This window comes from Sciurus carolinensis, chromosome 14 (assembly GCF_902686445.1).
Source record: "Sciurus carolinensis chromosome 14, mSciCar1.2, whole genome shotgun sequence".
NCBI classification, from domain to species: domain Eukaryota; kingdom Metazoa; phylum Chordata; class Mammalia; order Rodentia; family Sciuridae; genus Sciurus; species Sciurus carolinensis.
The window spans coordinates 22,250,606-22,273,880 of NC_062226.1; the positions used below are offsets into that span (position 1 = coordinate 22,250,606).

The 23,275-nt window shown below is 34.3% G+C and overlaps 1 protein-coding gene across 4 annotated transcripts in view; it reads left to right on the plus strand.

The window, feature by feature from the left end:
* Window positions 1-23,275, plus strand: part of Ecpas (Ecm29 proteasome adaptor and scaffold) — a 108,889-nt gene that overhangs the window by 60,357 nt on the left and 25,257 nt on the right. For all 4 annotated transcript variants that reach the window (XM_047523952.1, XM_047523953.1, XM_047523950.1 and 1 more), the window contains 17 exons: window positions 250-335; window positions 791-869; window positions 2,764-2,813; window positions 3,842-3,908; window positions 4,001-4,123; window positions 6,275-6,378; window positions 8,463-8,586; window positions 9,792-9,872; window positions 10,994-11,216; window positions 11,649-11,740; window positions 13,765-13,899; window positions 14,702-14,864; window positions 15,294-15,466; window positions 16,579-16,680; window positions 19,569-19,692; window positions 22,168-22,313; window positions 22,691-22,745. In XM_047523952.1, the coding sequence (XP_047379908.1) occupies window positions 250-335; window positions 791-869; window positions 2,764-2,813; window positions 3,842-3,908; window positions 4,001-4,123; window positions 6,275-6,378; window positions 8,463-8,586; window positions 9,792-9,872; window positions 10,994-11,216; window positions 11,649-11,740; window positions 13,765-13,899; window positions 14,702-14,864; window positions 15,294-15,466; window positions 16,579-16,680; window positions 19,569-19,692; window positions 22,168-22,313; window positions 22,691-22,745 (1,927 nt within the window). The remainder of the gene's footprint in view (window positions 1-249; window positions 336-790; window positions 870-2,763; window positions 2,814-3,841; window positions 3,909-4,000; window positions 4,124-6,274; window positions 6,379-8,462; window positions 8,587-9,791; window positions 9,873-10,993; window positions 11,217-11,648; window positions 11,741-13,764; window positions 13,900-14,701; window positions 14,865-15,293; window positions 15,467-16,578; window positions 16,681-19,568; window positions 19,693-22,167; window positions 22,314-22,690; window positions 22,746-23,275) is intronic.

The following is a 23,275-nucleotide window of genomic DNA, read 5'->3' on the forward strand; positions in this document are numbered from 1 at the left end:
TGATTCTTAATAGTAGACCCACACATTTTGCAGGCTTCTGAGATCAACCTCAAGTCTATGTTTGTTATATTACAGGCTATTATAGGAGCTACTACTTGGCTAAGTTGGTCAGCTAATAATGTTTGTATTAAGAACTGCATTAATATTGAAGAACAAGTCATATATAAGTTCTAATAGTTCATCCTATTTGTAAATAATAAATTTTTATGTTTGTTAATTGATGTCCTTGACTTTGTTCCTTTTACATAGGTGGTATATGATGGACTTTTTGGTACAAATACAAATTCAAAGTTAAGAACGTTATCCCTGCAATTTGTACATCACATTTGTATAACGTAAGTTTTTTTAACTGTTTTATTTATTTATTTATTTGGGATCAGGGGTTGAACTCAGGGGCACTTAACCATGGAGCCACATCCCTAGCCCTGTTTTATATTTTGTTTAGAGACAGGTTCTCACTGAGTTGCTTAGGGACTGGCTACGTTGCCGAGACTGGCTTTGAACTTCTGATCCTTCTGCCTCAATCTCCTAAGCCGCTGGGATTATAGGTGTGCACCACCATGCCTGGCTTGAACTATTAAAGTTTTTAACTGCTGGAATGATCAAATGACTCAAGTGTATTTTTTTGGTCCATCTTACCTAGAAAGAAATAATTTGTTCATCTTAAAAATTTTCACATTTTAGAAGATAATTTAGCTTATTATTTCACTTGTCTCTGATTATTTTAAGTAATCATCTGAAAAGATATACAATTCTTATCTTACTTTGTGTATGTGTGTTTTTTTAAAAGCTGTCCAGAAATCAAGATTAAGCCATTAGGTCCAATGCTTTTGAATGGCCTCACTAAGCTAATCAATGAATATAAAGAAGTAAGTGACTTAACTTTGAAATTTTAGATTTTATATTTTGAAAGATTTTCTATAATAAATCTTTTTAGTCTGTTAATAGAGTTAAGATTTGCTATTTATTATTTATTGTTCCTTAACATTTTTTAATTGAAGTAGTGAAATTTCAGAAACTATTGACATTTTTTCCTTTTTTCTTTTTTTAAAGAAATGTGTTAAAACTGATACAAATCTTGAAGGTTCATACCCCTTTCTTTAAATAAGATGTTTTTAAAGCAAGTTCATTTTATGCTACTTCTGTGTTCTATGCAAAAGTGAAAGGGGTTGGTTTAAGTTAACTTTATGATTTGTTTCCATATGGGACTATTTGGATTTGGCTTATACTGGGAAAGTGTTAATTTTTAGGGACTGAGAGTTATTGATTCAAAATTCTGTCAAAACATGCATTCAGTAAATTTTTGATTCCTTAAGCCAAGTGGGATGAGGATTCCTTGGATTATAGATTTTTGAATCTTGTTTTTCCTACTATATTTCTCTCATCATCTTCAATATTGCAGGCGAATTTGCCAAAAAAAGGTAAGGTTTCAAGAATTCTAGTTAGCCTTTATTTCTTCAGTCTTAGCCTAACATGAATGCATGTTTGCAGTAGTAGAGTCAGATCAAGATCTTAGAATCGAATTTTAGTTTTGTTCTTTGGTGAATTACTTAAATTCTTTTAACCACTGTTCTTTATCACAATAATGAAAATAATACTACCACCCCACTGGATTACTGTAAAGATAAAGTAAGTCAATACATAAATTGTTCAGCACAGTGAAGGCACATTAGCAAATATTAATGGAAAACTATTCAGTTGTTGTGCAGCTGTGCTTGGGGGTGAGTGGTTGACCTGAATCCTAGCTTTTTCTCCTACTGAAAAAATGCCTGCCTGGTTTTTAAGGTCTAAGGAATCTTTACATTAATTTATGGGTAGGTAATGAGACGCTTTGGAGTGGTTAGTAGAAATAAAAATGTTTTGGGGCTTTTGAAGAGAGCTATAGATTTCAAAATAGGTTTAGAGAGTCCAGATAAACCACAGGAGTCTAATTCTCCTATCTCCAGGTGACATCTGCATGGTTTCGTGACAGATGTATCCATCTGGAGCATGTAAGCGGCTGTTCAGGTGTGGAAGGGTGAATCCTAGGTTAAATGTATAAACTTCACTTGGCCGAAATTTGTTACTATTTTGAGTCATCAATCAGACTGTTGGTTTTCATAAAATCATGTAAAATTCTATCTTGACTCTTTAGGAGCGAACCTCACTAATTTACTTGATGACTCTGATCCCCTTATTTGCTATGGTAGAAGAAATGAGAGGAAACTCTTCACTGTAGTGCAGATTTTTAGAAAATCACACCACAGCTTACTGCAATCTTGGTGAGAGAGGGAGGATCTTACTATACCAGTGATGAATGTTTTAATAAGTTAAGCTGTTTTCCTAGTGTGTTGAAGTTGGATTTTGGTGTTTGCAGGATACATGGTGTTGAAAATATCCTGAACTTAGCACCAGCTAAGAGAAACCTTCTGTAGATGATCACTGCGTTTTCCTTTTGGAATAGGTTGGGAATGCAAGGTTTTTTTTTTGTTTGTTTTTATTTTTGTTTTTATTTTTATTGTTTTTTGTTTTTGTTGTTTTTTTGTTTTTTCATTTTGAATGTGATGGATGCTGGGTTTGAACACTTTGTTGTCGTTCAGATGCTATTATCATGTAGTTAGTGCGAGATATAGATTTAGCAAGAAGTAAAATAATGCATGTAATTGCAGCGAAAAGGTTTTGCTGTTTACTATTTTTTGTTTTGTCTGTTTTTTCTTTTCTTTTTTTCTTTTTTCTTTTCCTTTCCTTTTCTTCTTTTCTTTTTCTTTTTCTTTTAATTTTAAGGACCCTAAACTACTGTCAATGGCATATTCAGCTGTTGGAAAACTCTCCAGGTGAGTAAACTCTTTTTCAGTGGGAGATATCCTGTTGGTAAACTGAGGAAAAGCTGTGGCATTTAATAATGAATGGAGAATAAATTTGTTGTGATTCTGAAAGGAAATGTATCTAATGGCCATTAGTTGTTTAGAAAACTCTTCTTTGTAGAAGAAAGAAGATGTAAGACATTTTAATTTACATTTGAAGATATATTACCATATTAAAGGTAGTCTTGAAATGGGATTTTGAAATGAATTGCATGATAATGGCTTAGAATTTTTGTCCCCTACAGATGTTTGATTGACCTTAAATGTACTTGTTGCTACTAAACACTAAACTCTATAATCCCTATGGTCATTTTTGTCTAGTGATTCTTTTTCCCTTGATAGTGTTTATATTATGATTCTAAGTGACCCTGTTTTCAAAGATGGATTTATTTTATTTTCGGTGTGATTTTTTTCATTCTAATTCCTCCTGGTTTCATCTTCATTTACTGTATTTCCAAGTAGGGACATAGAAATCAAGTGTCCTCGGTGTCACCATGTGCTGCTTTGGCTCCATGCAAAAGTTCTGTATCTGCCTCTGTAGAGTAGATGTTGCTCTTCTTTACTGTGCAGGGAAAGGGGCTTTGGGGTTCAGAAGAAAGCAACCCCAGGTCCACTTGTGCAGCACAGGGTTGTTGACAAACCTTATACCTTGTCTGTTGGCATGAAATAGCAATGTCCCTTACCATAACCTTTAGTTTAAATTACAGTTTGGTCTTACCTCTTTACTTCATGTTAAAATCAGAAATGTTAACTGAATGCATGGACTATTATAGAAGGAATATCTAGAAAAATTACATATTAATCAAGGGTTATTTGGATTAGATAGTTGAATTAAATATTTACTTGTAAAAATATCGAGTTCTTGGGGGAGGTAATCTAATTATGCTGACAGTTCAGAGATGAAAATATGAGTTTAGGGAAATTTGTATGTAGTTTCATTTTCTCTTTCATCTCATGGGAATTTATGTTCATAATGATATCTTTATATTTTCTTACAGTCGAATGCCCCATTTATTCACTAAGGATATAGCTCTTGTTCAGCAGCTTTTTGAAGCCCTGTGTAAGGTAGGGAAACAGATGGTAAGTTTATGCTTTCTGCTTAGATGCACACTTGGAGGTCAATAGGGAGGGAAACACTGTTTTTATCATCCTTTCAGGAAGAGCCTGAGACAAGACTTGCTATTCAAGAAGCATTATCTATGATGGTTGGAGCATACAGTTCTTTGGAAGGAGCACAACGAACTCTGATGGAGGCACTTGTGGCTTCTTACTTAATAAAGGTAGGTCCTACTAGGTGGAATGACAGTGGCTGGTAGCATACACATTTTACATTAAAAAACTTGTTTTTAAGTGAACACAAAAGTTATACCTTTTTATGGGATATGTTACATTTTAAAATATGTGTATGTTATGTGATAAATCAGGGTAAACTTTTCTGTCTCTTCAAACATTTATCATTTCTTTGTGGTAAAAATTAAAAATCCTTTCTTTTAGCTTTTCTGAAATGTACAGTAAGTTATCATGATCTATAATCACCCTACTATGCAATAGAACTCCAGAGCTTATTTCATCTAACTGTAACTTAGCAGCTGTAGACCAGCCTTTCCTCATCCCTCTCTGTCTTCTACTTTGCCCAGTCTGGTAACTGCTAGTCTACTCTCAACTTCTATGAGATCAACTTTTTTAGATTTCACATATTAGCGATATCATGTTGTATTTGAGAGAAAAGCAGAAGGAAAGAAAAACAAATTGCATATGTCAAAAGTAGTTAATCAAGAAGTAAGCCATCTATGTTCTTCCTTCTAGTCCTCTTTTTTTTTTCTGGCAAAAGTGGGAGTTCATAGGAGAATTTGGAGTATTTATGGATAAAACACACATAAGTATATAATACACAATATAAAATTAAGTATTGTATTTTTGCTTTAGTCTTTGTCCTTCGTTTCTATCAGTAGAAAGGAAACATTGACAAAGGGAATAATGCCAAAAAATATTGGTAAGATTAATATAAAATGCTTCCCACTGAAATGAGGTTGATATAATTTAATGCATTCTTAAAAAAAATTTTTTTTAATTGTAGATGGACACAACATCTTTATTTATTTTTATGTGGCACTGAGGATTGAACCCAGTGCCTCACACATGAGGGGCAAGCACTCTACCACTGGCCTACAACCCCAGCTCAATTTAATACATTCTTGATAAGGGAATTCTTAAAGTTCCAAAGGTAGCTGGTTTGTATTAAAATATGATAGGATTGAGTTTTGCCCTTATGTACGTTCAGAAATCTTACCATATAGAGTCCCATTGTCAAATACTCCTGGTGTTGAGTTCACATGGTTCATGGTCATATACCATGGACAAAGATTTTTAGGCTTATCTGGAAACTTACTGGTGTAGAATACTTAAAACAAGTATACAGGTATACTTGTATCATGCTTATAGATATTGGTTCAGTTCATGTAATCAAATCATGTAGTAGTGTTACCAAGCCAAAGCTAATTTCTTTCCTTTTCTTAGGCTACACTTAAAGCATCCAAACTCTAGGCTAAATCGTATAATTTAAACTAGTCTTTAATATCATTGCTCTTCCATGTAGCTCAAGAAACACTAACTAGCAAGAATACTAGAATGGATGGGACAGTATGTATTTATTAGTATCTACCTTATCTCACCTTCAGTGACTGCAGAAAGATCTTAGAGGAAAATATATGAGGGTAAAACTTTAGGATCAGCAGGTGCTAAAACTGCTTTTCTGGTTGAACTTTATATTCATAAATTATTAATTTAAGTTAATTTAATATTTATGTAATTGAGTCTTTGAAGTCAGTGTTAACTTTAGAGCTAATCTGGGAGTGTTTGTGGTATTCAATTCAAATTTGTAGGGGTTCCAAGTAATTTCTGTTTGTATTCTTTGCAAAACATCTGAATTTTACTAGTATGAGAGTTAGGGAGGCAGAGATATTGGCCAGAAACTGTCACAATGACCCTGGTTTGGGTTGAATATGTGCATGTACAGAGAGTCTCTCATTATAGTCTTTGTGGGTCTTTTCTACATTACTTAGCAGATCCTATTATCTCCTAAAAGTACTCTTTAGATAATGCTATTGTTCCAAAGACTTTTAAACAACAAAGATACTGAACAGGGCTGACAGGGTATGTAGCTCAGTGGTAAAGTGTATTCTTAGTAAGGGTGAGACTCTGGGTTCATTCTGGGCAACGTCTGACCTCCCCACCCTCCAAAAAGAGAGCTTGAACAAATAATTTGTTTTGATTTTATTGATTTAGACACATAATTATTGAAATGTCTATTTAAATTTTGAATTGTTTACAATTAGGGTGACTTATTATGACTAGAATGAGTTGCTGATAATTTAATTTTTTTGTTTTTTGGTCCGTGGGTGGGTGTCTTTGTGTTTTTATGTGTCCAATAGCCTGAAGTTCAAGTTCGACAAGTGGCCGTGAAATTTGCCAGCACAGTGTTTCCCTCAGATCATATACCTTCCAGATACTTGCTCCTACTAGCTGCAGGAGATCCGTAAGTTTCAAAAGGTGTTAATTTGAATTTGTGTTCATTTTAAGTTTATTTGAAAATTACCAAAATTTGTGTTATTTCATATTTTGGCCTATGAAATTTAGAAACAGTTTATTAAACAATTATAAAAGTATGGTCCTTGACATGATATATAGTCATATACTTCTGTATTTATAGTATTGAATTCTGTAATTGATATGACCTATAGTCATATACCTGTATACTTACGGTATTGAATTCTGTAATTCAGTAGAATTACATGTGTAGGTTACATGTATATCTGTATAGTGTCTATAAATTCCATATTTATCTGCAGTATAAGATAGATAATGTAGAAATAGCTTATAGAATTGTCAGATGCAAATAAAACAAATTAAATTGTATGTATAATTTAATTATTTCTCTAAAAACAAGGCCCTATTTAAGGGGAAAAAGGATTAATGCCATTGATAGTTTGATATACATATTTTGATATATTGATGAAGTATTTTGTATCGAATAGTTTTTAAATGAGATATATATATATATATATATACTAGATTTTATATTAAGGAATTATATGATTATATATACATCATAGATTTTGATGTATTTATTCACTTGTTTAAATGTTTCTGAAATTGGGACATGCTTTTAAAAACCATATGCATATAAAATAGGGAGTACGTGTGTATATTAAAACAACTCTTATCAAATCTATTATGTTTTTATTGTCAGGGACATTTTGAAATCCATGAAATACTCCATATATTTCATAATACTAGACCATTATTACATGCAATACTTAAAATTTTTGTATCTTTTAAATGAGGTTCTTATAATGAAAAGTCTCATTTATGTTGATAAATGATTTAAGTAAAATTTTGCATCCTTTGATTATTTGAATACCCTTTGCAATAAACATTTTATTAAAAAACATGTTTTTAAAAACATGGCTAATCACCATTTTCATTGTTTCATTTTTCTGGTTAGCTCAACCGAATATCTGTAATGTCCATGATGCCATTTCCTTATAAATTGCTGTGATTTTTTCGTATGATATCTTACCTATAGTAGGTATTGCCAGGTCCCAACTTCGATTTCTGATCTTGGTGACTGCTTCTTACTCATTTGCATTTAATTTGACTAAAGTAGCTTTGGATTGTTAATCTTGGTTCTAGTGGTCTACTGTCTCTCACTTTTCTATTGTAGTTTCCTAGCCAGAGGCCAGAGGGTTCCAGGGCATAGGAGCTGAGGTAGTAGATCATGTTAAAGCCAGAATTATGTCCAATGTTAACCACTCTCCTTATCTATAAGGACTGAAAATCACTTTTTTTTTTTTTCAAAACCAAAGCATAACTAATTCAACAGTTTTCTTTCTTTAGTTAAAATTATAAAATGAAAATCTTCTGACAACTTGAGGCTTTATTTATTAATTCTTTTATTTTTTTTGTAAGGTATTGTTAGGAAAACTGCTCAATTCAAAGTCAGTTATAGACGTAAAATGACCTTTCTGTGTTATATGAATAACACTATTGCTGAGGTCATAGTCTAGTAGGATGGTCTGAAATTGTTTGAATATTGATGTCACCTATCAATTACCATTTGTCCAGAATTATAGCTGGACTATACAGAAGTGTGAAACTTTGGGGAGTGTAGAAAACATTGGACAGTCATTGAATTTTAACGTGTTATTGTTTATGATTTGCTTCTAGTAAGGGAAAAGCACACACATAGATGCTTACATAATGAATTGCAATAATCTGCCTTGTTTATTTCTCTGAGTTAAAAATCAGAGATACAAAGCAGATGATTTGGGCTGGGGAGATAGCTCAGTCGGTAGAGTGCTTGCCTTGCAAGCACAAGGCCCTGGGTTCACAAGGCCCTGGGTTCGATCCCCAGCACCACAAAAAAAAAAAAAAAAAAAAAAAAAAAAAATTGACTTCTTATAAAACATTTTATTGATTCTTTGTTTAGATAGCCAAGAATATGTTTAATGCATTTTCTCAGAATTCTAGCTGCCAGATAAAATTCCTGTTTTCATTCTTTAAATGATCACTTTCCAGTTGGTGAAATTTATCTTTTATTCTTATTTGTCTTTTTGAAAGACGTGAAGAAGTTCATGGAGAAGCACAACGAGTATTAAGGTGTCTTCCTGGTAGAAACAAAAAAGAAGGTGCTTCTAAGCAGATGCCTTCTTTCCCAGAAATGGTATATTATATCCAAGAAAAGGTATGGCATTTGGCTTCAGATAATTAGCTTGAAACATATAATGAATGATGAAAATTAAAAAAAGTTTTTAAGTGAAAAATATAACCACTAGGGTCAAATATAGTAGTTTCTAGCAGTATTAATATTTACAGTAAGGGGTACAAAGTGAGGAGAAGAAATATAATTTTAAAATTTAATTGATCTGTTTTACCTAAACTGAATGACTTAATTTTTTTCATGATTGTAAACATTTTTGGCCGTGTTTTAAATTTTTTCCCTTGATTTGATATGCTTAAAAATATATTTCCTTTTTTTTTTTTTTTTTTTTTTTCATTTTTTGCAATGCAAGGGATCAAGTCCCAAGGCTTGTGCATGGTAGACAAGTGCTCTATCGCTGAACTACATCCCTAGCCCCTCCTTTTAAATTTATTTATTAATTGATTGATTGATTAATAGTGATGCTGGGGATTGAACCCACTAAGCTACATCCCCAACCTTTTATTTTGAGACAGGAGCTTACTACGTTACCCAGACTGGCCTTGAACTTGTATTTGTTCTGTCTCAACCTCCTGGTTACTACTTTTTATTTTTAATAACACTATTTAGGATACCATAAATTGAAGGAAGGCTCAGTGAGCAGTTTAGGTTTTTCTCACCATGATTATCCATCTGATTTTGCAAATTTGCTTTTGCACGGTGGATATGAGAGTATTGTCAGTAAGAATCCATACCCCAGACTATCCCACTTCTTACAACAGTGTTTCTTTGAATATGTTGGAGGATACCTAACTGTCTTTTATGTCTACTAGTGATCCTCACTTTTTGCTAGGTAGTCACCTTAAGGAAATTGCAGATCAGTATGCAGCAGTCATGATTCTGTTTTCCTTAACTGTCATATTTGTATCCTGAAGATGCCCTATGTTTGTGTTTTTCTCCTACATCCATTATTAATGAAAGTAACTGGCATTTGGTGACCTGAGATGACGATCTCAGTAGATGTCTGAAGGAGTTTTATTCTTTTTAAATATGCCAGTAAAAAATATGGAGAAAAGGCACCTGCCATTGAGGATGTGAGGGACATACACAACAAGATTAATAGGAAAATGTTTTGATTAGAAAAAGATGCAAATTTTGGACAGTAATGTAACTAGAAATAGTTGTTTTGAGTTGAGGAAGGGCACATGTGCTCCATTTTTCAGTAATTGTTTTGGGTTTACTTTTATTAGGCTTCCCATCGAATGAAAACTCCAGTCAAATACATGACCGGGACTACTGTCCTTCCATTTAATCCAGCAGCATTTGGAGAGGTAGGACTTTCATATATCTCTATTCAGCTTCCTGTATAGATTGTAAAAGATGGCTTCACTCCCAAAGAGGTATCTGTGCTCTTTTTCATTATAGCTAAGCCCATATTGTAGTATCATTGTTCTTTATCAGGGTATTTATTTAAAACAAAACAAAACAAAAAATCCTGAAAAAACATTATTTGGTAATTGGTATTATTTTAATTCATGGTTATCTCGGGTTTATTTTATTTACTTTTTTTTTCCTTTGGTGATGTAGATTGAAGCCTGGGCCTTGCACATGTTACACAAGTGCTCTACTACTAAACCATGTCTCTGGCCCACATGAGGTCCTTTTCTGTGAAAGAACTGGATGCTCTGTATTGATTACTTTGGGGCTGTTGTGGCAAGTTAAATTTGAGTTTTAAAGCTGAAATGTCGAGATTGTCAGGGTTTTATAGATTTGAAGGGTGAAGAGGATTGATTTATAATATTTATTAAGGGAAATTCTGTGTTTCAGATTATTGATTTGCACTAATTAAATTACAAGTAGTAATCTTAAATTACAAGTAGTAATTTTATTTAGAGTCTAGTGAGAAGAGGGCTTAAGGTGTGGCTCACAGTAGAGCATGAATTTTAGCTTGTCCAGAGCCCTGGGTTCAGTCCCCAACACCAAAAAAAAAAAGTTAAGTTTACATTACTGTTTTGGCGGGGAAGGGTTTCTGGGAATTGAACTCAGGAGCACTCACCACTGAATCACATCCCAGCCCTATTTTTGTATTTTATTGAGAGATAGGGTCTCACTGAGTTGCTGAGCACCTTGCTTTTACTGAGGCTGGCTTTGAACTCGACATTCTCCTGCCTCAGCCTCCCAAGGTGTTGGGATTGTAGACAGGTGCCACCACACCTGGTTTATATTTTAATTCCATTAAAGAAATACTTCTTGAATTTATAAAAGCTTGCTATATAAATTTTACTCCATTATGGTAATTTAGTAAACATTGAGTCATGTTTTCAGCTTCCATGGGGGTTGAGAAAGTTTTATGAAGCAGGGTGGGGGATTCAAAACTGGAAATTGTCACTCTGAAGAATACCCTGCCATGTTGACTTTTTGAGAAATTTTTCTGATATTCTCTTGGATTTAGATAGTCCTGTACTTGCGCATGTGCCTGGCTCACAGTGCAGGGGTAGTGCCTACCTCTCAGAGTTTGGCTGATATGCAAGATCACGCTCCAGCCATTGGACGCTACATACGGACTTTAATGTCAAGCAGCCAGACAGCCTCATCATCATCTAATAAGAGTGGAGAAACCAACCCTGTTCAGATCTACATTGGCCTGCTTCAGCAGCTATTAGCAGGTGTTGGAGGTAGGAAGTGGTTATGCCAAAGAAAGATGTTAAAGCACTTAAGCAAAAATCCAATTTAAAACTCAGTTAAGAATTTATAGCAAAATTATTCTCCCTCTTCACTTACGTAACTAGACATTAGTCTTTGTTTCTATTCTAAACTTATCTGATTTATACTTGATATAGTTGTCTTTTCAGAAAGAAATGCTAACAGTAGATATACAATTTTACTTTGGAAGTTGATGTGAAGAGAAGGACATCCCTTTTTGGTAGATAGCTAATCTGTAGATATGCTATATTGGATCACATACTACATTTAGGTTGTACATTTTTTTTGTTTTTGTAGAACTGAGGGAATTTGTGTTTGAATGACAACCTCACGTTTCAAAGGCATTTGGTGATCCCCGTGTGTTCATTCCTTTTCTCAAAATTTAAAAGTTCTGAATTCTTTAGGTTTGCCGGTAATGTACTGTCTATTGGAAGCTGTGTCAGTGTATCCAGAAAAATTGGCTACCAAGTTTGTAGACAAAACAGAATGGATAAAGGTATGTCCTGTGCATGTATACTCTTCTTTGAATTTGGATATCTAGACTTTAATCTCATGATTTCTTCTTCTTTCTACTAGTGTTACTCTGACCTTTTCAGCTTTTAGTTCATTTTGAAAATTATCCTTCATCAAACAATTAATAGAAAACATGGAGTAGGTCAGTATATCTCATTGACCAATCTGGGTGAGAGTGGGAAATGAATTTGAGAGTTATATCAGTTAAAAAAAAAAGATTCTATTTCTGTTTCAAAAGGTCTTTTTTTTTTTTTTTTTTAATAAGGAATGAAGGGCTGCGATTTATAGCCCAGGGTGGAGTGCTTGCCATGCGTGAAGCACTGGTTTGATCTGCAGACCACATTAAAAAATATATATATAATATTAAGGCTTGGGGTTGTGGCTCAGTAGTAGAGCCCTGGCCTCACACGTGTGAGGAACTGGGTTTGATCCTCAGTACCACATAAAATGAATAAATAAAATAAAGGTATTATATCCAGCCGACAAAAAATATTTTTTTAAAAAGAGGAATGGCTTTGTGTAGTTTAAGTTTAAAATATGTAAAATGTCTTTCTGTAACTCTCCCACCTAAACACCCCCTGACCCCGCTTCCTCTCTTGCCTCTGATAGTCATACATAGGATATCAGACGTTAGTTATTTTGTGTCCAGAATTTATATACACATTTACACAAAAAAAAATTTCTAATTTTTTTCCTTTCTTTTAGACAAAAGGTGGCATATTACTCATGTTTTTGTGTCTTCTTTCACTTAGCACCAAAACTTGGAGCTATTCCTCTATAACTGGAGAGAGCTTCTCTTTAACAGCCTCATCATTTTTCATTGTATGATTTATTCTGTATCCTTACTGATAATGATTTACAGTCCTTTAGTCTACTGCCATTGTACCATTTTGCATATAAGGAAGTATATGTCTCAGATGGATTCTCCAGAGGTAGAATTGCTGGGTCAGAGGACACATGCTTTGTAATTTTGATAGCTAATGCCACACACCTTTTATGTGGGTGATACCAGTTTAGCTTCTTCCAGCCATGTATCAGAGTATTCTTATCCCATGAGCATATCAAAAGGGTTACCAGGTTTAACAAATAAAAATGTAAGAATGCTCAGTTAAATTTGAATTTCAGGCAAATAATGATTAGTTTTTAAAAAAGTACAAGTATGGCTCATCCAGTTTTGTATACCTCTTGTGCTGTGAAATGCAGTTCATTTTTGAAAAATATAACTTGAGTTTGGTAAAAATATATAGATTATATCTTTAATTGTGAAAATATGAGTGTAATTTACCAAGAAATGTGAATTTTGCACTTTTCTAGAAAATCTGGTCTCATGAAATGATTCTAATTTGAAAAGATTTTTTATTCTTTGTGAAGAATTCCTACTTTAAAAATGACCCTGTAGTGTTTGAGGTTCGACTTTTAGATAAAGTATCTTTATACTATGGTCCATGGGCTGAATATGGTCTGACTCCTGTGTTTTTTAATGATCTGCAAGCTAAGAATGGTTTTTATATTTTAAATGGTTGGGGAAAAAAAAAAAAGTCAAAGGACAAATAACATTTCATGACATGTGTGAACTATATTGTCCCTAATGTTTTATTGGAATGGAGCCATTCCTGTTCATTTGTTTTCTATCAGCTTTTGCACTGGAATGAGAATGAAGTATTTTTAACAGTGACTGTGTGACCCACAAAGCCCATTTGGTCCTTTACAGAAAACGTTTGCTGACCTCTGTTTCAGCAAAATTTTTCAGCAAAAATGTGTTTATTTACCCATTTTGAACTTCAGTATTTTTGATGAAAATGTGCCTGAGATTTTGGTATATGTTTAACTTTCATTTTACTTTAAAATAATAGCAAATTGTGTGTTTTTTTTTTTTCTCATGAATATGAAGAGATCAAACATTAAAGAGGTGGAACATTAAAATGTGTCATGTTAATTTTAAATGTTTGTCGTCAGTAGAAAGATGATAATATATCATGTACATATTTATTTTTCTATACTGCTCAGAGTCTGATGAATAGCAGTAAAGAAGAAATGCGTGAATTGGCTGCATTGTTTTATTCTGTAGTTGTGTCAACAGTATCGGGAAATGAGTTGAAATCAATGATAGAACAACTTATAAAGACTACGAAAGACAATCATGTATGTTTTCAGTTTTGTCTTCATTCTTTTTTATGGGAGATAGTAGGGTTTTACTAAAGTATCTAACTACTTTTAGTTTCTGTGTTCCCATCTGTAAAATGAACTTAAGATTCCTAGCTTTTATTATTATAAAGATTAAGTGAGATATATAATATATTGATCCTGTTGGTTCATTTAACAGATTTGAGAGCTGTTTTTGTAAAGTGTGGTTTCAGGTGTCATGTAGACAGGGTGACTAAATTAATGAGAATCCCTAGTGCTACTTGGTACTTAGAAACGTTGGCTCCTTTTTTCTTCCACTTCTGCCAGTTAACCACTGTGCTTATGAAAAGACAAATTCCTTTCAAAATGTTTCTTTACTACCTTCATGCTTAGAGGTCTTAACAATTAGAAATAAGATCTGCTTATTGTGTTTTGTTGGTAATAGGGAAAAGTTATTCTTGAAAATTATGATATTGCAGCAAAACAAGTGGCAGAAGTCAGAAGAAAGCATGAGTAATATAGAAGCGTGTTAAGACTGTCACTGTACCCAGAGTTGGAGTGTGTGCGAAATTAGGGTATCTAAAACTTGAAGTGAATCAAGACTCAGTTTGACTTCTCAGCATTCTCTGTTAGAAACTCAAGATTTCTCTTGTTCCTTAGTTTCATTCATTGACATCTTAGTGGATTGAAGTGATCATTTTCCTTTTTGGTCATAAACAGTAGTTTTATCAGAGACATGATTCTAATAAACAGTTACTTTAGTATATTCTTTTATGTGTGAGAAAGAGACAGACATATGCTATTGTGTTGTTAAATATAGAGCCCTGAGATACAGCATGGATCCTTGCTTGCCTTGGGATTCACAGTGGGAAGATACTTGGCTAAAAAGAAGATGAGAATGACCGAGCAGCAAGACCTGGAGACAAATACAGATTTGCTGCCTGAGCAAGAGGAGCTCATTCAGAGTGCCACAGAAACAATAGGTCATTAATGTCTATGCTGACTTGACTGTTGCATTTTTGAATTAAGTTAAATTTTAATACAGCCTTTTTTTTTTTTTTGTATAGTGTTATACTTTAAATGCACAAGCTTCTTTTTTTTTTTTTTAAACAAGAACTCAAGAAAGTTCTAGTTTTAGTAACAATGAAAGTATCTTTCGTACTTTTCTTCCCTACATATTTCCATATGACAAAGGTGATTCTATTGTGGGGAAAAAATTTAAACATTCAAAAAGGATGCTCTACCCACTTACCATTGCTGAGTAAAGGTACACGAATGGTCAATTAAAAGATATTGTAGATTTTGATTTTATTTTGCTGTCTTTAAAAAAAAATCTTTAATACATTGCTGAATGCTTTAGATCACAAAGATAAGTAGTAGACTATTTTCTGTTTTGTTAAATGTGCTTACAGGCTCGTTTTTGGACAGTACATCACCTCTCTTGGCAATTGCTGCCTGTACAGCTTTGGGTGAAATTGGCAGAAATGGTCCACTCCCAATCCACAATGAGGGATCTGGCTTTACCAAACTACATCTTGTAGAAAGTTTACTAAATAGAATTCCTTCCAGTAAAGAAACAAATAAGGCAAGTCTCTTTCTGTTTTCCTTCCCTTCTGGAATTCTGTCATTCAAAGATACGTAAGTGAATAAAATTAAATTATAATGAGAGATGGCATTGTAGCTGAAGGAAGGATTTGCTAAAAGAATGATAAAGAAGAAAGACTCCTGTTTGCTTTTAAGTTATGGGTGATTTGTGTACAACTGTAGTATGTGCATTTTTTGACCCACTTAATCCGTTTTAGGCCCTTCACTATTAAGATTTGAAGAAAATATTAAATTCATATGGAGATCTTTAGTTATGCACGAGGTAGATTATAATAAAGTGTTAAGTAGTTTAACGATTTAGTACTTTTATAGCAGATTTAAGTCTTTACCTTCTATAATGAATTTGGTTTTAAGATGCCTGGTCATTAGTAAGTAGTGTGAATAATCTGAAGGAAAGGACATTTGTAGTTTTTTTAGGTTTGGGTAACAATTTACATAGACTTTAAAACTTTATTTGTTATCAAAGTACCTCAGTTTTAAAAATGATTTAATGAGGAGAAAAATTAGTTTACTGCAGTTTTAACAAAGATAATCTTACTTGTGGTCTAGCTTCTGTTTAAAACTTTCTGAGATCACATAGGATAGTTTTTATTAGCTTTATAAACTAGTCATTACCAACTATTGTTGATCCCTGTAATGTGCCAGGGAGTATGCTAAGCACTTACAATGCATTAAAACTGAATTCTCCAAAATGTTTAGTGAAGTAGGCATAGTTGTTCATGAGATAACATGAACAAGAGCCACAGAGAGATCATGTACCTACCTATAAAGGCTACTAAAATGTTTGAGACGTGATTTCGCCTGTGTTTCAGAACTCACAGTTCTAATCCTGATGGTTTAAAGGATATTTTAGACTGAAGGCTTTTTTCTTCTGACACAGCTGTGGATCCATTAATGGACTCACTTTTATATCTTTCTGCCTTTATTATCTTACAGATATACTGTAAAATTGGATGCTTTTATAAAAATGTAGACATGGATGTGTTAGTTTGACAGACTGACTGTCCTTCCTGTCATCTCATCTTGGAAACACTGTTCTGGGATAAAGCTGTTATATACTTTGTCTAAAAGAGAAATTCTGTTTTCTTCCAGATGAAAGAACGAGCAATCCAAACATTAGGCTATTTTCCAGTTGGGGATGGGGATTTTCCTCACCAGAAACTCCTCTTGCAAGGTCTGATGGATTCTGTGGAGGTATTTACATTACTCTCCAATTGTTAGTGTAAGATTTTTAATTAAATCTTTATTTATTTATTTACCACAAGCTGACTTTTGGCTGCTAGCTTTAGGCTTGTCACTGTGCAAGCATAGTTCTAACTAAATCACTTACATGGGAAGACCTTTCCTTATACTTTTTGAATGAAGAAGAGTGCAGTATAGGTAGAAGGGGAAACCTACTCATTCAGCCAGCTAGCAGAGGGAAGTGGGTGCTGGTAATTCCAGTTGCTTTCAAGTCTGGTGATTTAACTTCTGGTCCATTAGATGCCCAGGGTAGTGGAGATGACCTTTAAGTTACATTGTGGTAAGTATCTTAACATGGCCTGATCTGGCCTTTGTCTATTCTAGCATTGGTTCTTGGCATTCATTCACATTTTTGTATACTGACCTCTTTGGCCCTCTTTACTCTAACTTTTAAAAGTGCTGTACTTATTATTTTCCTTCTCAGGTTATTGCTATGCTTCTTGAAAAGCCTTCCCTGACCCTTCAAACTAGAGTAGATTCTTCAATTATTTGTGTGATCACGACTCTCATTTGTTTTCTTCATAGCATTTATCACAACTTCTGATTGCCCACTAGAGTGAAGGCAGTATGTTTTGTACTTCATTATAAAGCAAGGACCTAGCAGTGTGATAATATTGTAGAACTCATAAATAGTGGTAAAACAAGTAAGTGAATGGAGAAGAGATGTTTGCCTGGAAGGCAATGGAATCACAAAGGAGAGTATAATTCTGTCAGGAGAGTTGGGCAGGCTTTTTGGAGGAGAGGTTGCTCCTGGCCCTTGGAGATTTTGATGGAAGAGAGAGGAGACTTGAGGCTAAGGACCAAGGCAGCTGAATGAGAAAGCCAGTATTAGAATTCAGGCCTCTGGGTTGTTTTGTTTCCTATACTAAGGATTGAACCTAGGGTACTCTACCACTGAGACTCACCCCCAGCCTTTTTAATAGTTTTTATTTTGAGACAGGGTCTCTGTAATTTGTCCACTCTGGCCTTGAATTTGGGGTCCTCCTGCTTCGTCCTCCTGAGTAGCCAGGATTGTAGATATGCACCATTGTGCTTGACCCCATTCAGTATTTTTAAAGTCAATTTTATCTGCATTAGATTCTCTCTGAATGTCAGCAACATTGTAACCACTGGAGATAAGTTGATGATGTCTGATTTTCCATCTTTTTCCCTGCAAAATCTGTTCTAGTTTTGTTTAAATAAATGAAGGCTTCTCTGGATTCCCAACTTGCATTTGATGCCATTATTTTAAGAGTTTAGGAATATAGAAATATATGGAAAATTAGAAACATGGAGAGATGAAAGAATGAATGAAAAAGCATGAATCAGAGAAGCAGAATATCTTCATAATCAACTAGGATAAAGTTTGAAATTTTTTTGTGTATTTTAAACTTTATGGAAAATTTTAAACAGAAGTAGAGTCATTATATAGTGAATTCCCACGTGTTTGCATTATTTAATCTATCAACCCTCTTTTTATTTCTGGAATGTTTAAACTAAAGGCAGAATCTCGTATCATCCATCAATGTAGTGTAGGACTTTCTGTTTTCAATGCCAACTATACCATTCACAGTAGGAAACATATAACAGTAGGCACATAAAATGAATCCCTAACAAAGATCCTGTGTTGAAATACCTTTTCATAGCTTGAAGTTGCCAAGAGAAGCTATTGGTCAGGGAAACTGCAGGGCAAAAGCCTTTAAATCCATTTCCCTTCCACTAGGAAGCTTGTGGTGTCTAACTCTTGATGCCTCATTGTGACCACAGCTGATGGAGCATAAGAATGGCTAGCGTAGGAATGTTGTTTGTGTGTTTCGAGGAGTCACTGCTCATGTCTCTTATGTACTGTCTGTTCTTCTTTCCCTTCTTATTTCTCCTGTTGTTAGATTTTATCCAATTCCCAGTAAAGAGAAAAATGCCAGAGGGAACTAAGGCAGGTCCAATTCCATGTTGAATCAGTGACTCATACTTGTGAAGAATGTCAAAATTTCTAAATCAGATTTTTAAACAATTAAAAAACAAAATTTGGGACTAGGGAGATAGCTCAGTTGGTAGAGTGCTTGCCTTGCAAGCACAAGGCCTTGGGTTCAAATCCCCAGCACCGCAAAAAAAAAAAAAAAAATTTAAAATTAAATTTTTAAACAATTGAATATACACTACAGGAATTTTTAATGTTTTACATTTGAAGCAATTTCAAATTTACAGTGAAGTTATAAGAATAGTGTGAAGAACTTCTGTATATCCTTTATCTAGATTTGCTAAATTTGAACATTTTACATTTGGTTTATCATTCTTTTTTGGGGGAATCATTTGACAGTAGCTTGTAGATGAAGTAAGTGTAAATAAACATTAGTTAATTATAATAGCTACTATTTATTGTACATTTATTATAGTCAGGCATACTGTATGTTAGAAGCTTTATGTACAGTAATCTCATCTAATCCTTATGGCCTGATGAAGTGAGTGATAATATTGTGTTGAGGCTCAGGGAAGTTTAGATAAAGGGTATGTACCTGGTGAGACAGCTAGAATTTGTACTGAGATCAGTATGACTTCAAAGCCAATGGACACCCTCTCCTCTTAGGTGAACTATATTATGCTTCCAGAGATTAAAAAATCACTGCTTTATCGTTCTCTGCTGAAGGTGAGGAGTGTAGCATGGATCTGGAAAAAGGTCTTCATGTCATTCTTACATTCTCTACCCCTCATTCTACCTTGCTTTTGAATCACTGAGTTAAGCCTGACAAAAGAGTGAAAACAAAGCATGTCGAGAAACAAGGGATTAAGCAGCTTTTTTATAGCAATGGATATTTTGGGAACATATTCTCCCTCATTCATGGCTTTTGCTCCCCTCTTTGCAGGCCAAGCAGATAGAACTTCAGTTCACTATTGGTGAAGCCATTACCAGTGCTGCAATAGGAACTAGTTCCGTGGCTGCTCGAGATGCCTGGCTAGTGACTGAAGAAGAATATATTCCTCCTGCTGGTACCAAATATTCAACTAATTGATTTATGTTTTCTATATCACACTTGAGGCAAAAAAATTAACTCAGTTTCAAGTATTTACATATGCTGTACTAATTTGGCTCAATTTTGGAAAAGAGTTGATTGAAGGAAAGTAAACATGAAATCATGGAGAACTTCTAAAAGACTTTTGGCAAATAGGACAAGGAGTTATCAGTGAATTTCCTTCAACCTTCTGCTCTTTTCATGAGGATTGGTGTATGTAGCCAGTTAGTGTATTCAGAGTTTGAGATGTAGCAGTTTCCAAATAATATGTCCCCTAAATATTTTGTTACATAATAAAGCTTCAATGTCTGGCTAGCTCTGAAGGTGCACTGGCTCTTAGTGATTGCACTTTCAGGGGTCCTATGGTTTCTGACTATATGTTATAGATTTAAGATTTAAAATATCTCATGGTTTGACTTGAATTTGAAATTGAAAATGTATTTCAATATTCGAACCAGAATTTTTCTTTAAATCCTATAAAACAAAAGGAAAATTCATCAGGTGTTTAGATTTTATTTTCTCAGTTAGAAATTAAAAGATAGTGTTCTTGTGGTAATTATTCTGTTTGTGAATTATATTCCATCATGAGACATTAATTTAATTATTGCACTTAGGGTTAACTTTTAACACTGCATTGCTGTGTTACCTGTTATTGTATTAGCCACCATAAAGACATATAAAGGAAATAGAAAAACATTTTTGGTTTGCACTGTAGTGAGGAGGACTGTGGATTGATAGAAGCTGAATTAAAGTCACTTCTCTGAGGCTTCTCTTTGAATGCACATGAGTAAAGCAATGAGAAATTTGTACAAGAGAAAGAAGATACTCAGGGAAGTAAACATTGTTAACAAGGAGGCAATCATATATGAAGTGGAAGTTCCCAGGTTGCATGTGAGTGACATCAGAGGCCTGACAGAAGTGAAGGTTCATACTGAGCAGTGGATTTGCTGTAAGAGGCATATTTTTTAAGTCCATGAATTTTCACATAGTGATTTAAGGAAAAGGAAATAGAGAGGTATCTATGCTGATTTTTACACTTCTGAACTTCTTCTATGTTGTTTCAAACTCTTTTTGGAAGATTGGATCCCACTTGGCTTTTATTCATGCAAAAGAATCTCAAATTGTCCACTGAATGTTGGAGTTCTTTCATCTTTTATGTGTTCAGGGAAAGGAGAATAAAACATATTGTGGAGAAGTGGTGCCTATGAATCTGTGACCCTGAAATTTGGTCCTGCATGTTCTGTCATTGTCAGCTGAGTGCTAATTACCCTTTTAGATATAGTTTATTACAGTTAGTAACCTTGCTGTGAATGGAAAGGAAAGCATTTGAGAAGCCAGTTAGGGCCTAGGCCTTCCCATCTTAGTATCTCTAGCATGTAATACTGGTCATGCTGTGGGACTCTGTTACTGACTGTTTACTTGGTGATTGTGCCCAGGTAGTAGAACTGCAGCTGGCTACATTGTGGTTATGGGAAAGTAAAAGAAGGGATTTCATATGACTCTAGGTTAATTTGGTCAGTGAGGCATGGTGATACGGGGTGAGAAGTTGCAGGTTAGCAGGGGAATCAGCTGTGTCATATACTGCTGATAGATCAATTAAGATGAGTACTGGGGAAAAAAAAGAGGAGAATTGAAAAGTGATCATTGGACTTAGCAAGCAACAGAAAGATGATTGGTGACTTTTATGAGTAATTTTTGTGGCAAAGAAAGGTAAATGGCTGGTTTGGAGTAGGTTTAAGAAAAAATAAGAGAAAGGAAAAGTTTGATCATGAGCGTAGACAACTATTTTGAATGGTTTGATGTAAAGCAATGATTTCTTAACAAGAGGAGTGAGACGTTCGGTAATGTCTGGACCCTGGGGGGGATGGGTGCTACTAGTCTCTAATGGGTGGAGGCAAGGGATCTCAGAGTGCACAGGACTGCTCTCTACAACAAAAAATTACCCAGCCAGAAATGTCAGCAATGTTGAGGTTGAGAAATCCAGAAGTAGTGAAGGAAAAGAGAAAAATGCATGGTAGCTGGAGAAGGAAAGTGAAGTCAAAAGAGGTTTGCTTATTTGTTTTTAGATGAAAGTTAAGAATAATCTAGTAGAAAAAGTAAAATTTCTGAGACTGGAGAGAGTGGGGTAATTTTTCATTTTAGGGAATTAAAGTTACCTGAATATCTTTGAAAGGTTATTTACCTTATCTTAGGCTTTGAAGTGAAAAGTTATTGACTTCTTCAGCAATTATACTTTGTCATTTGACTTTTAATTGATTATGTAATTATTATATTGAGTAATTTCTCAGGCAATTATTTTTAATTAATTAATTAATTTATTTATTGTTTTGTGGTACTGGGGATTGAACCCAGGGCCTTGTTCTTTCGAGACAAGCACTCTATCAACTGAGCTATACCTCCAGCCTGCTATATTTAGTTTTTTAAATCACTAATTTCCTTTGCTTTTCCTTAGGAGCCAAAGTGAATGATGTGGTCCCATGGGTGTTGGATGTGATTTTAAATAAACACATCATTAGTCCCAATCCACATGTGAGGCAAGCAGCCTGCATCTGGCTCCTTTCTCTTGTGAGAAAGCTTAGTACCCATAAGGAAGTGAAGGTAAGCCTTGCTCCCAGCACTGTTGAAAACCCCAGTATTTAAGAATGAAAGGTTGGAAGGAAAGTGTATGAAGGTGAGGGCAATGGCAGGGCTTTTGAAATAAGAGTGCATGAAGGAAGGGTGGTGGTCACAGATACTGATAAAAGATTGTCTAAACTTGAAAGTATAAGGTCAGAAATGCTAAGGGTGGAGAGGCTTAGTGTTAGACTACCTGTAGATGGCACAACTTCAGGTAATTTGGACATCTATAAAGAGGATGGCACAACAGGGTTTGCAACTGCCAAGATCGCCAGGTCTCTTGTATTCTTAAGAGCAAGATTTTTAATCTCCCAAAGAGGTAGAGTTTCAGTGTTCTAATGACTTTTTTCTTCTTTCAGTCTCATCTTAAAGAAATTCAGAGTGCATTTGTTTCAGTTCTGTCAGAAAATGATGGTAGGTTGTCAGTAAATATTTTATTTTTAAGCTTCATTAAACTTGTATTTTACATTTCAGAAAGGATTAATGAACATAAACTTTTAGTTTTAAGGTAATAATTATGTTAATGACTAAGAAAAAACTGAATTTCTGATTAGGGTACAGGAAATTAGAATCCTTATTGTATTTTTAACAAATTAGGACACGTTCTTCAGCTTTGTACTTAAAAGTGAAGCTGTGGACTTCTATAACATTAGTACCTCTACCAAGTATTCTACTTTTCCTCTCTGATTATAGCTAGGGGAGGTAAATGCATTATACACTTAAATAGTAGATTTGTTTTATAACTTGTTTTGATCATACAGTCTTGTATGATCTTTCAGTTAAAAAAAAATGCATGTAGGTATATTGAAATTCTGTGAGGCTGTTTTATCTCTACTGTATACAACTTACAATGATAATCTATAACTGTGTACCTAATCTCTAACTGTATCCTGTGGTAACATGGTATAGGTCTATTGGTACCCTCTTGGTTTGTTAGTCGAATT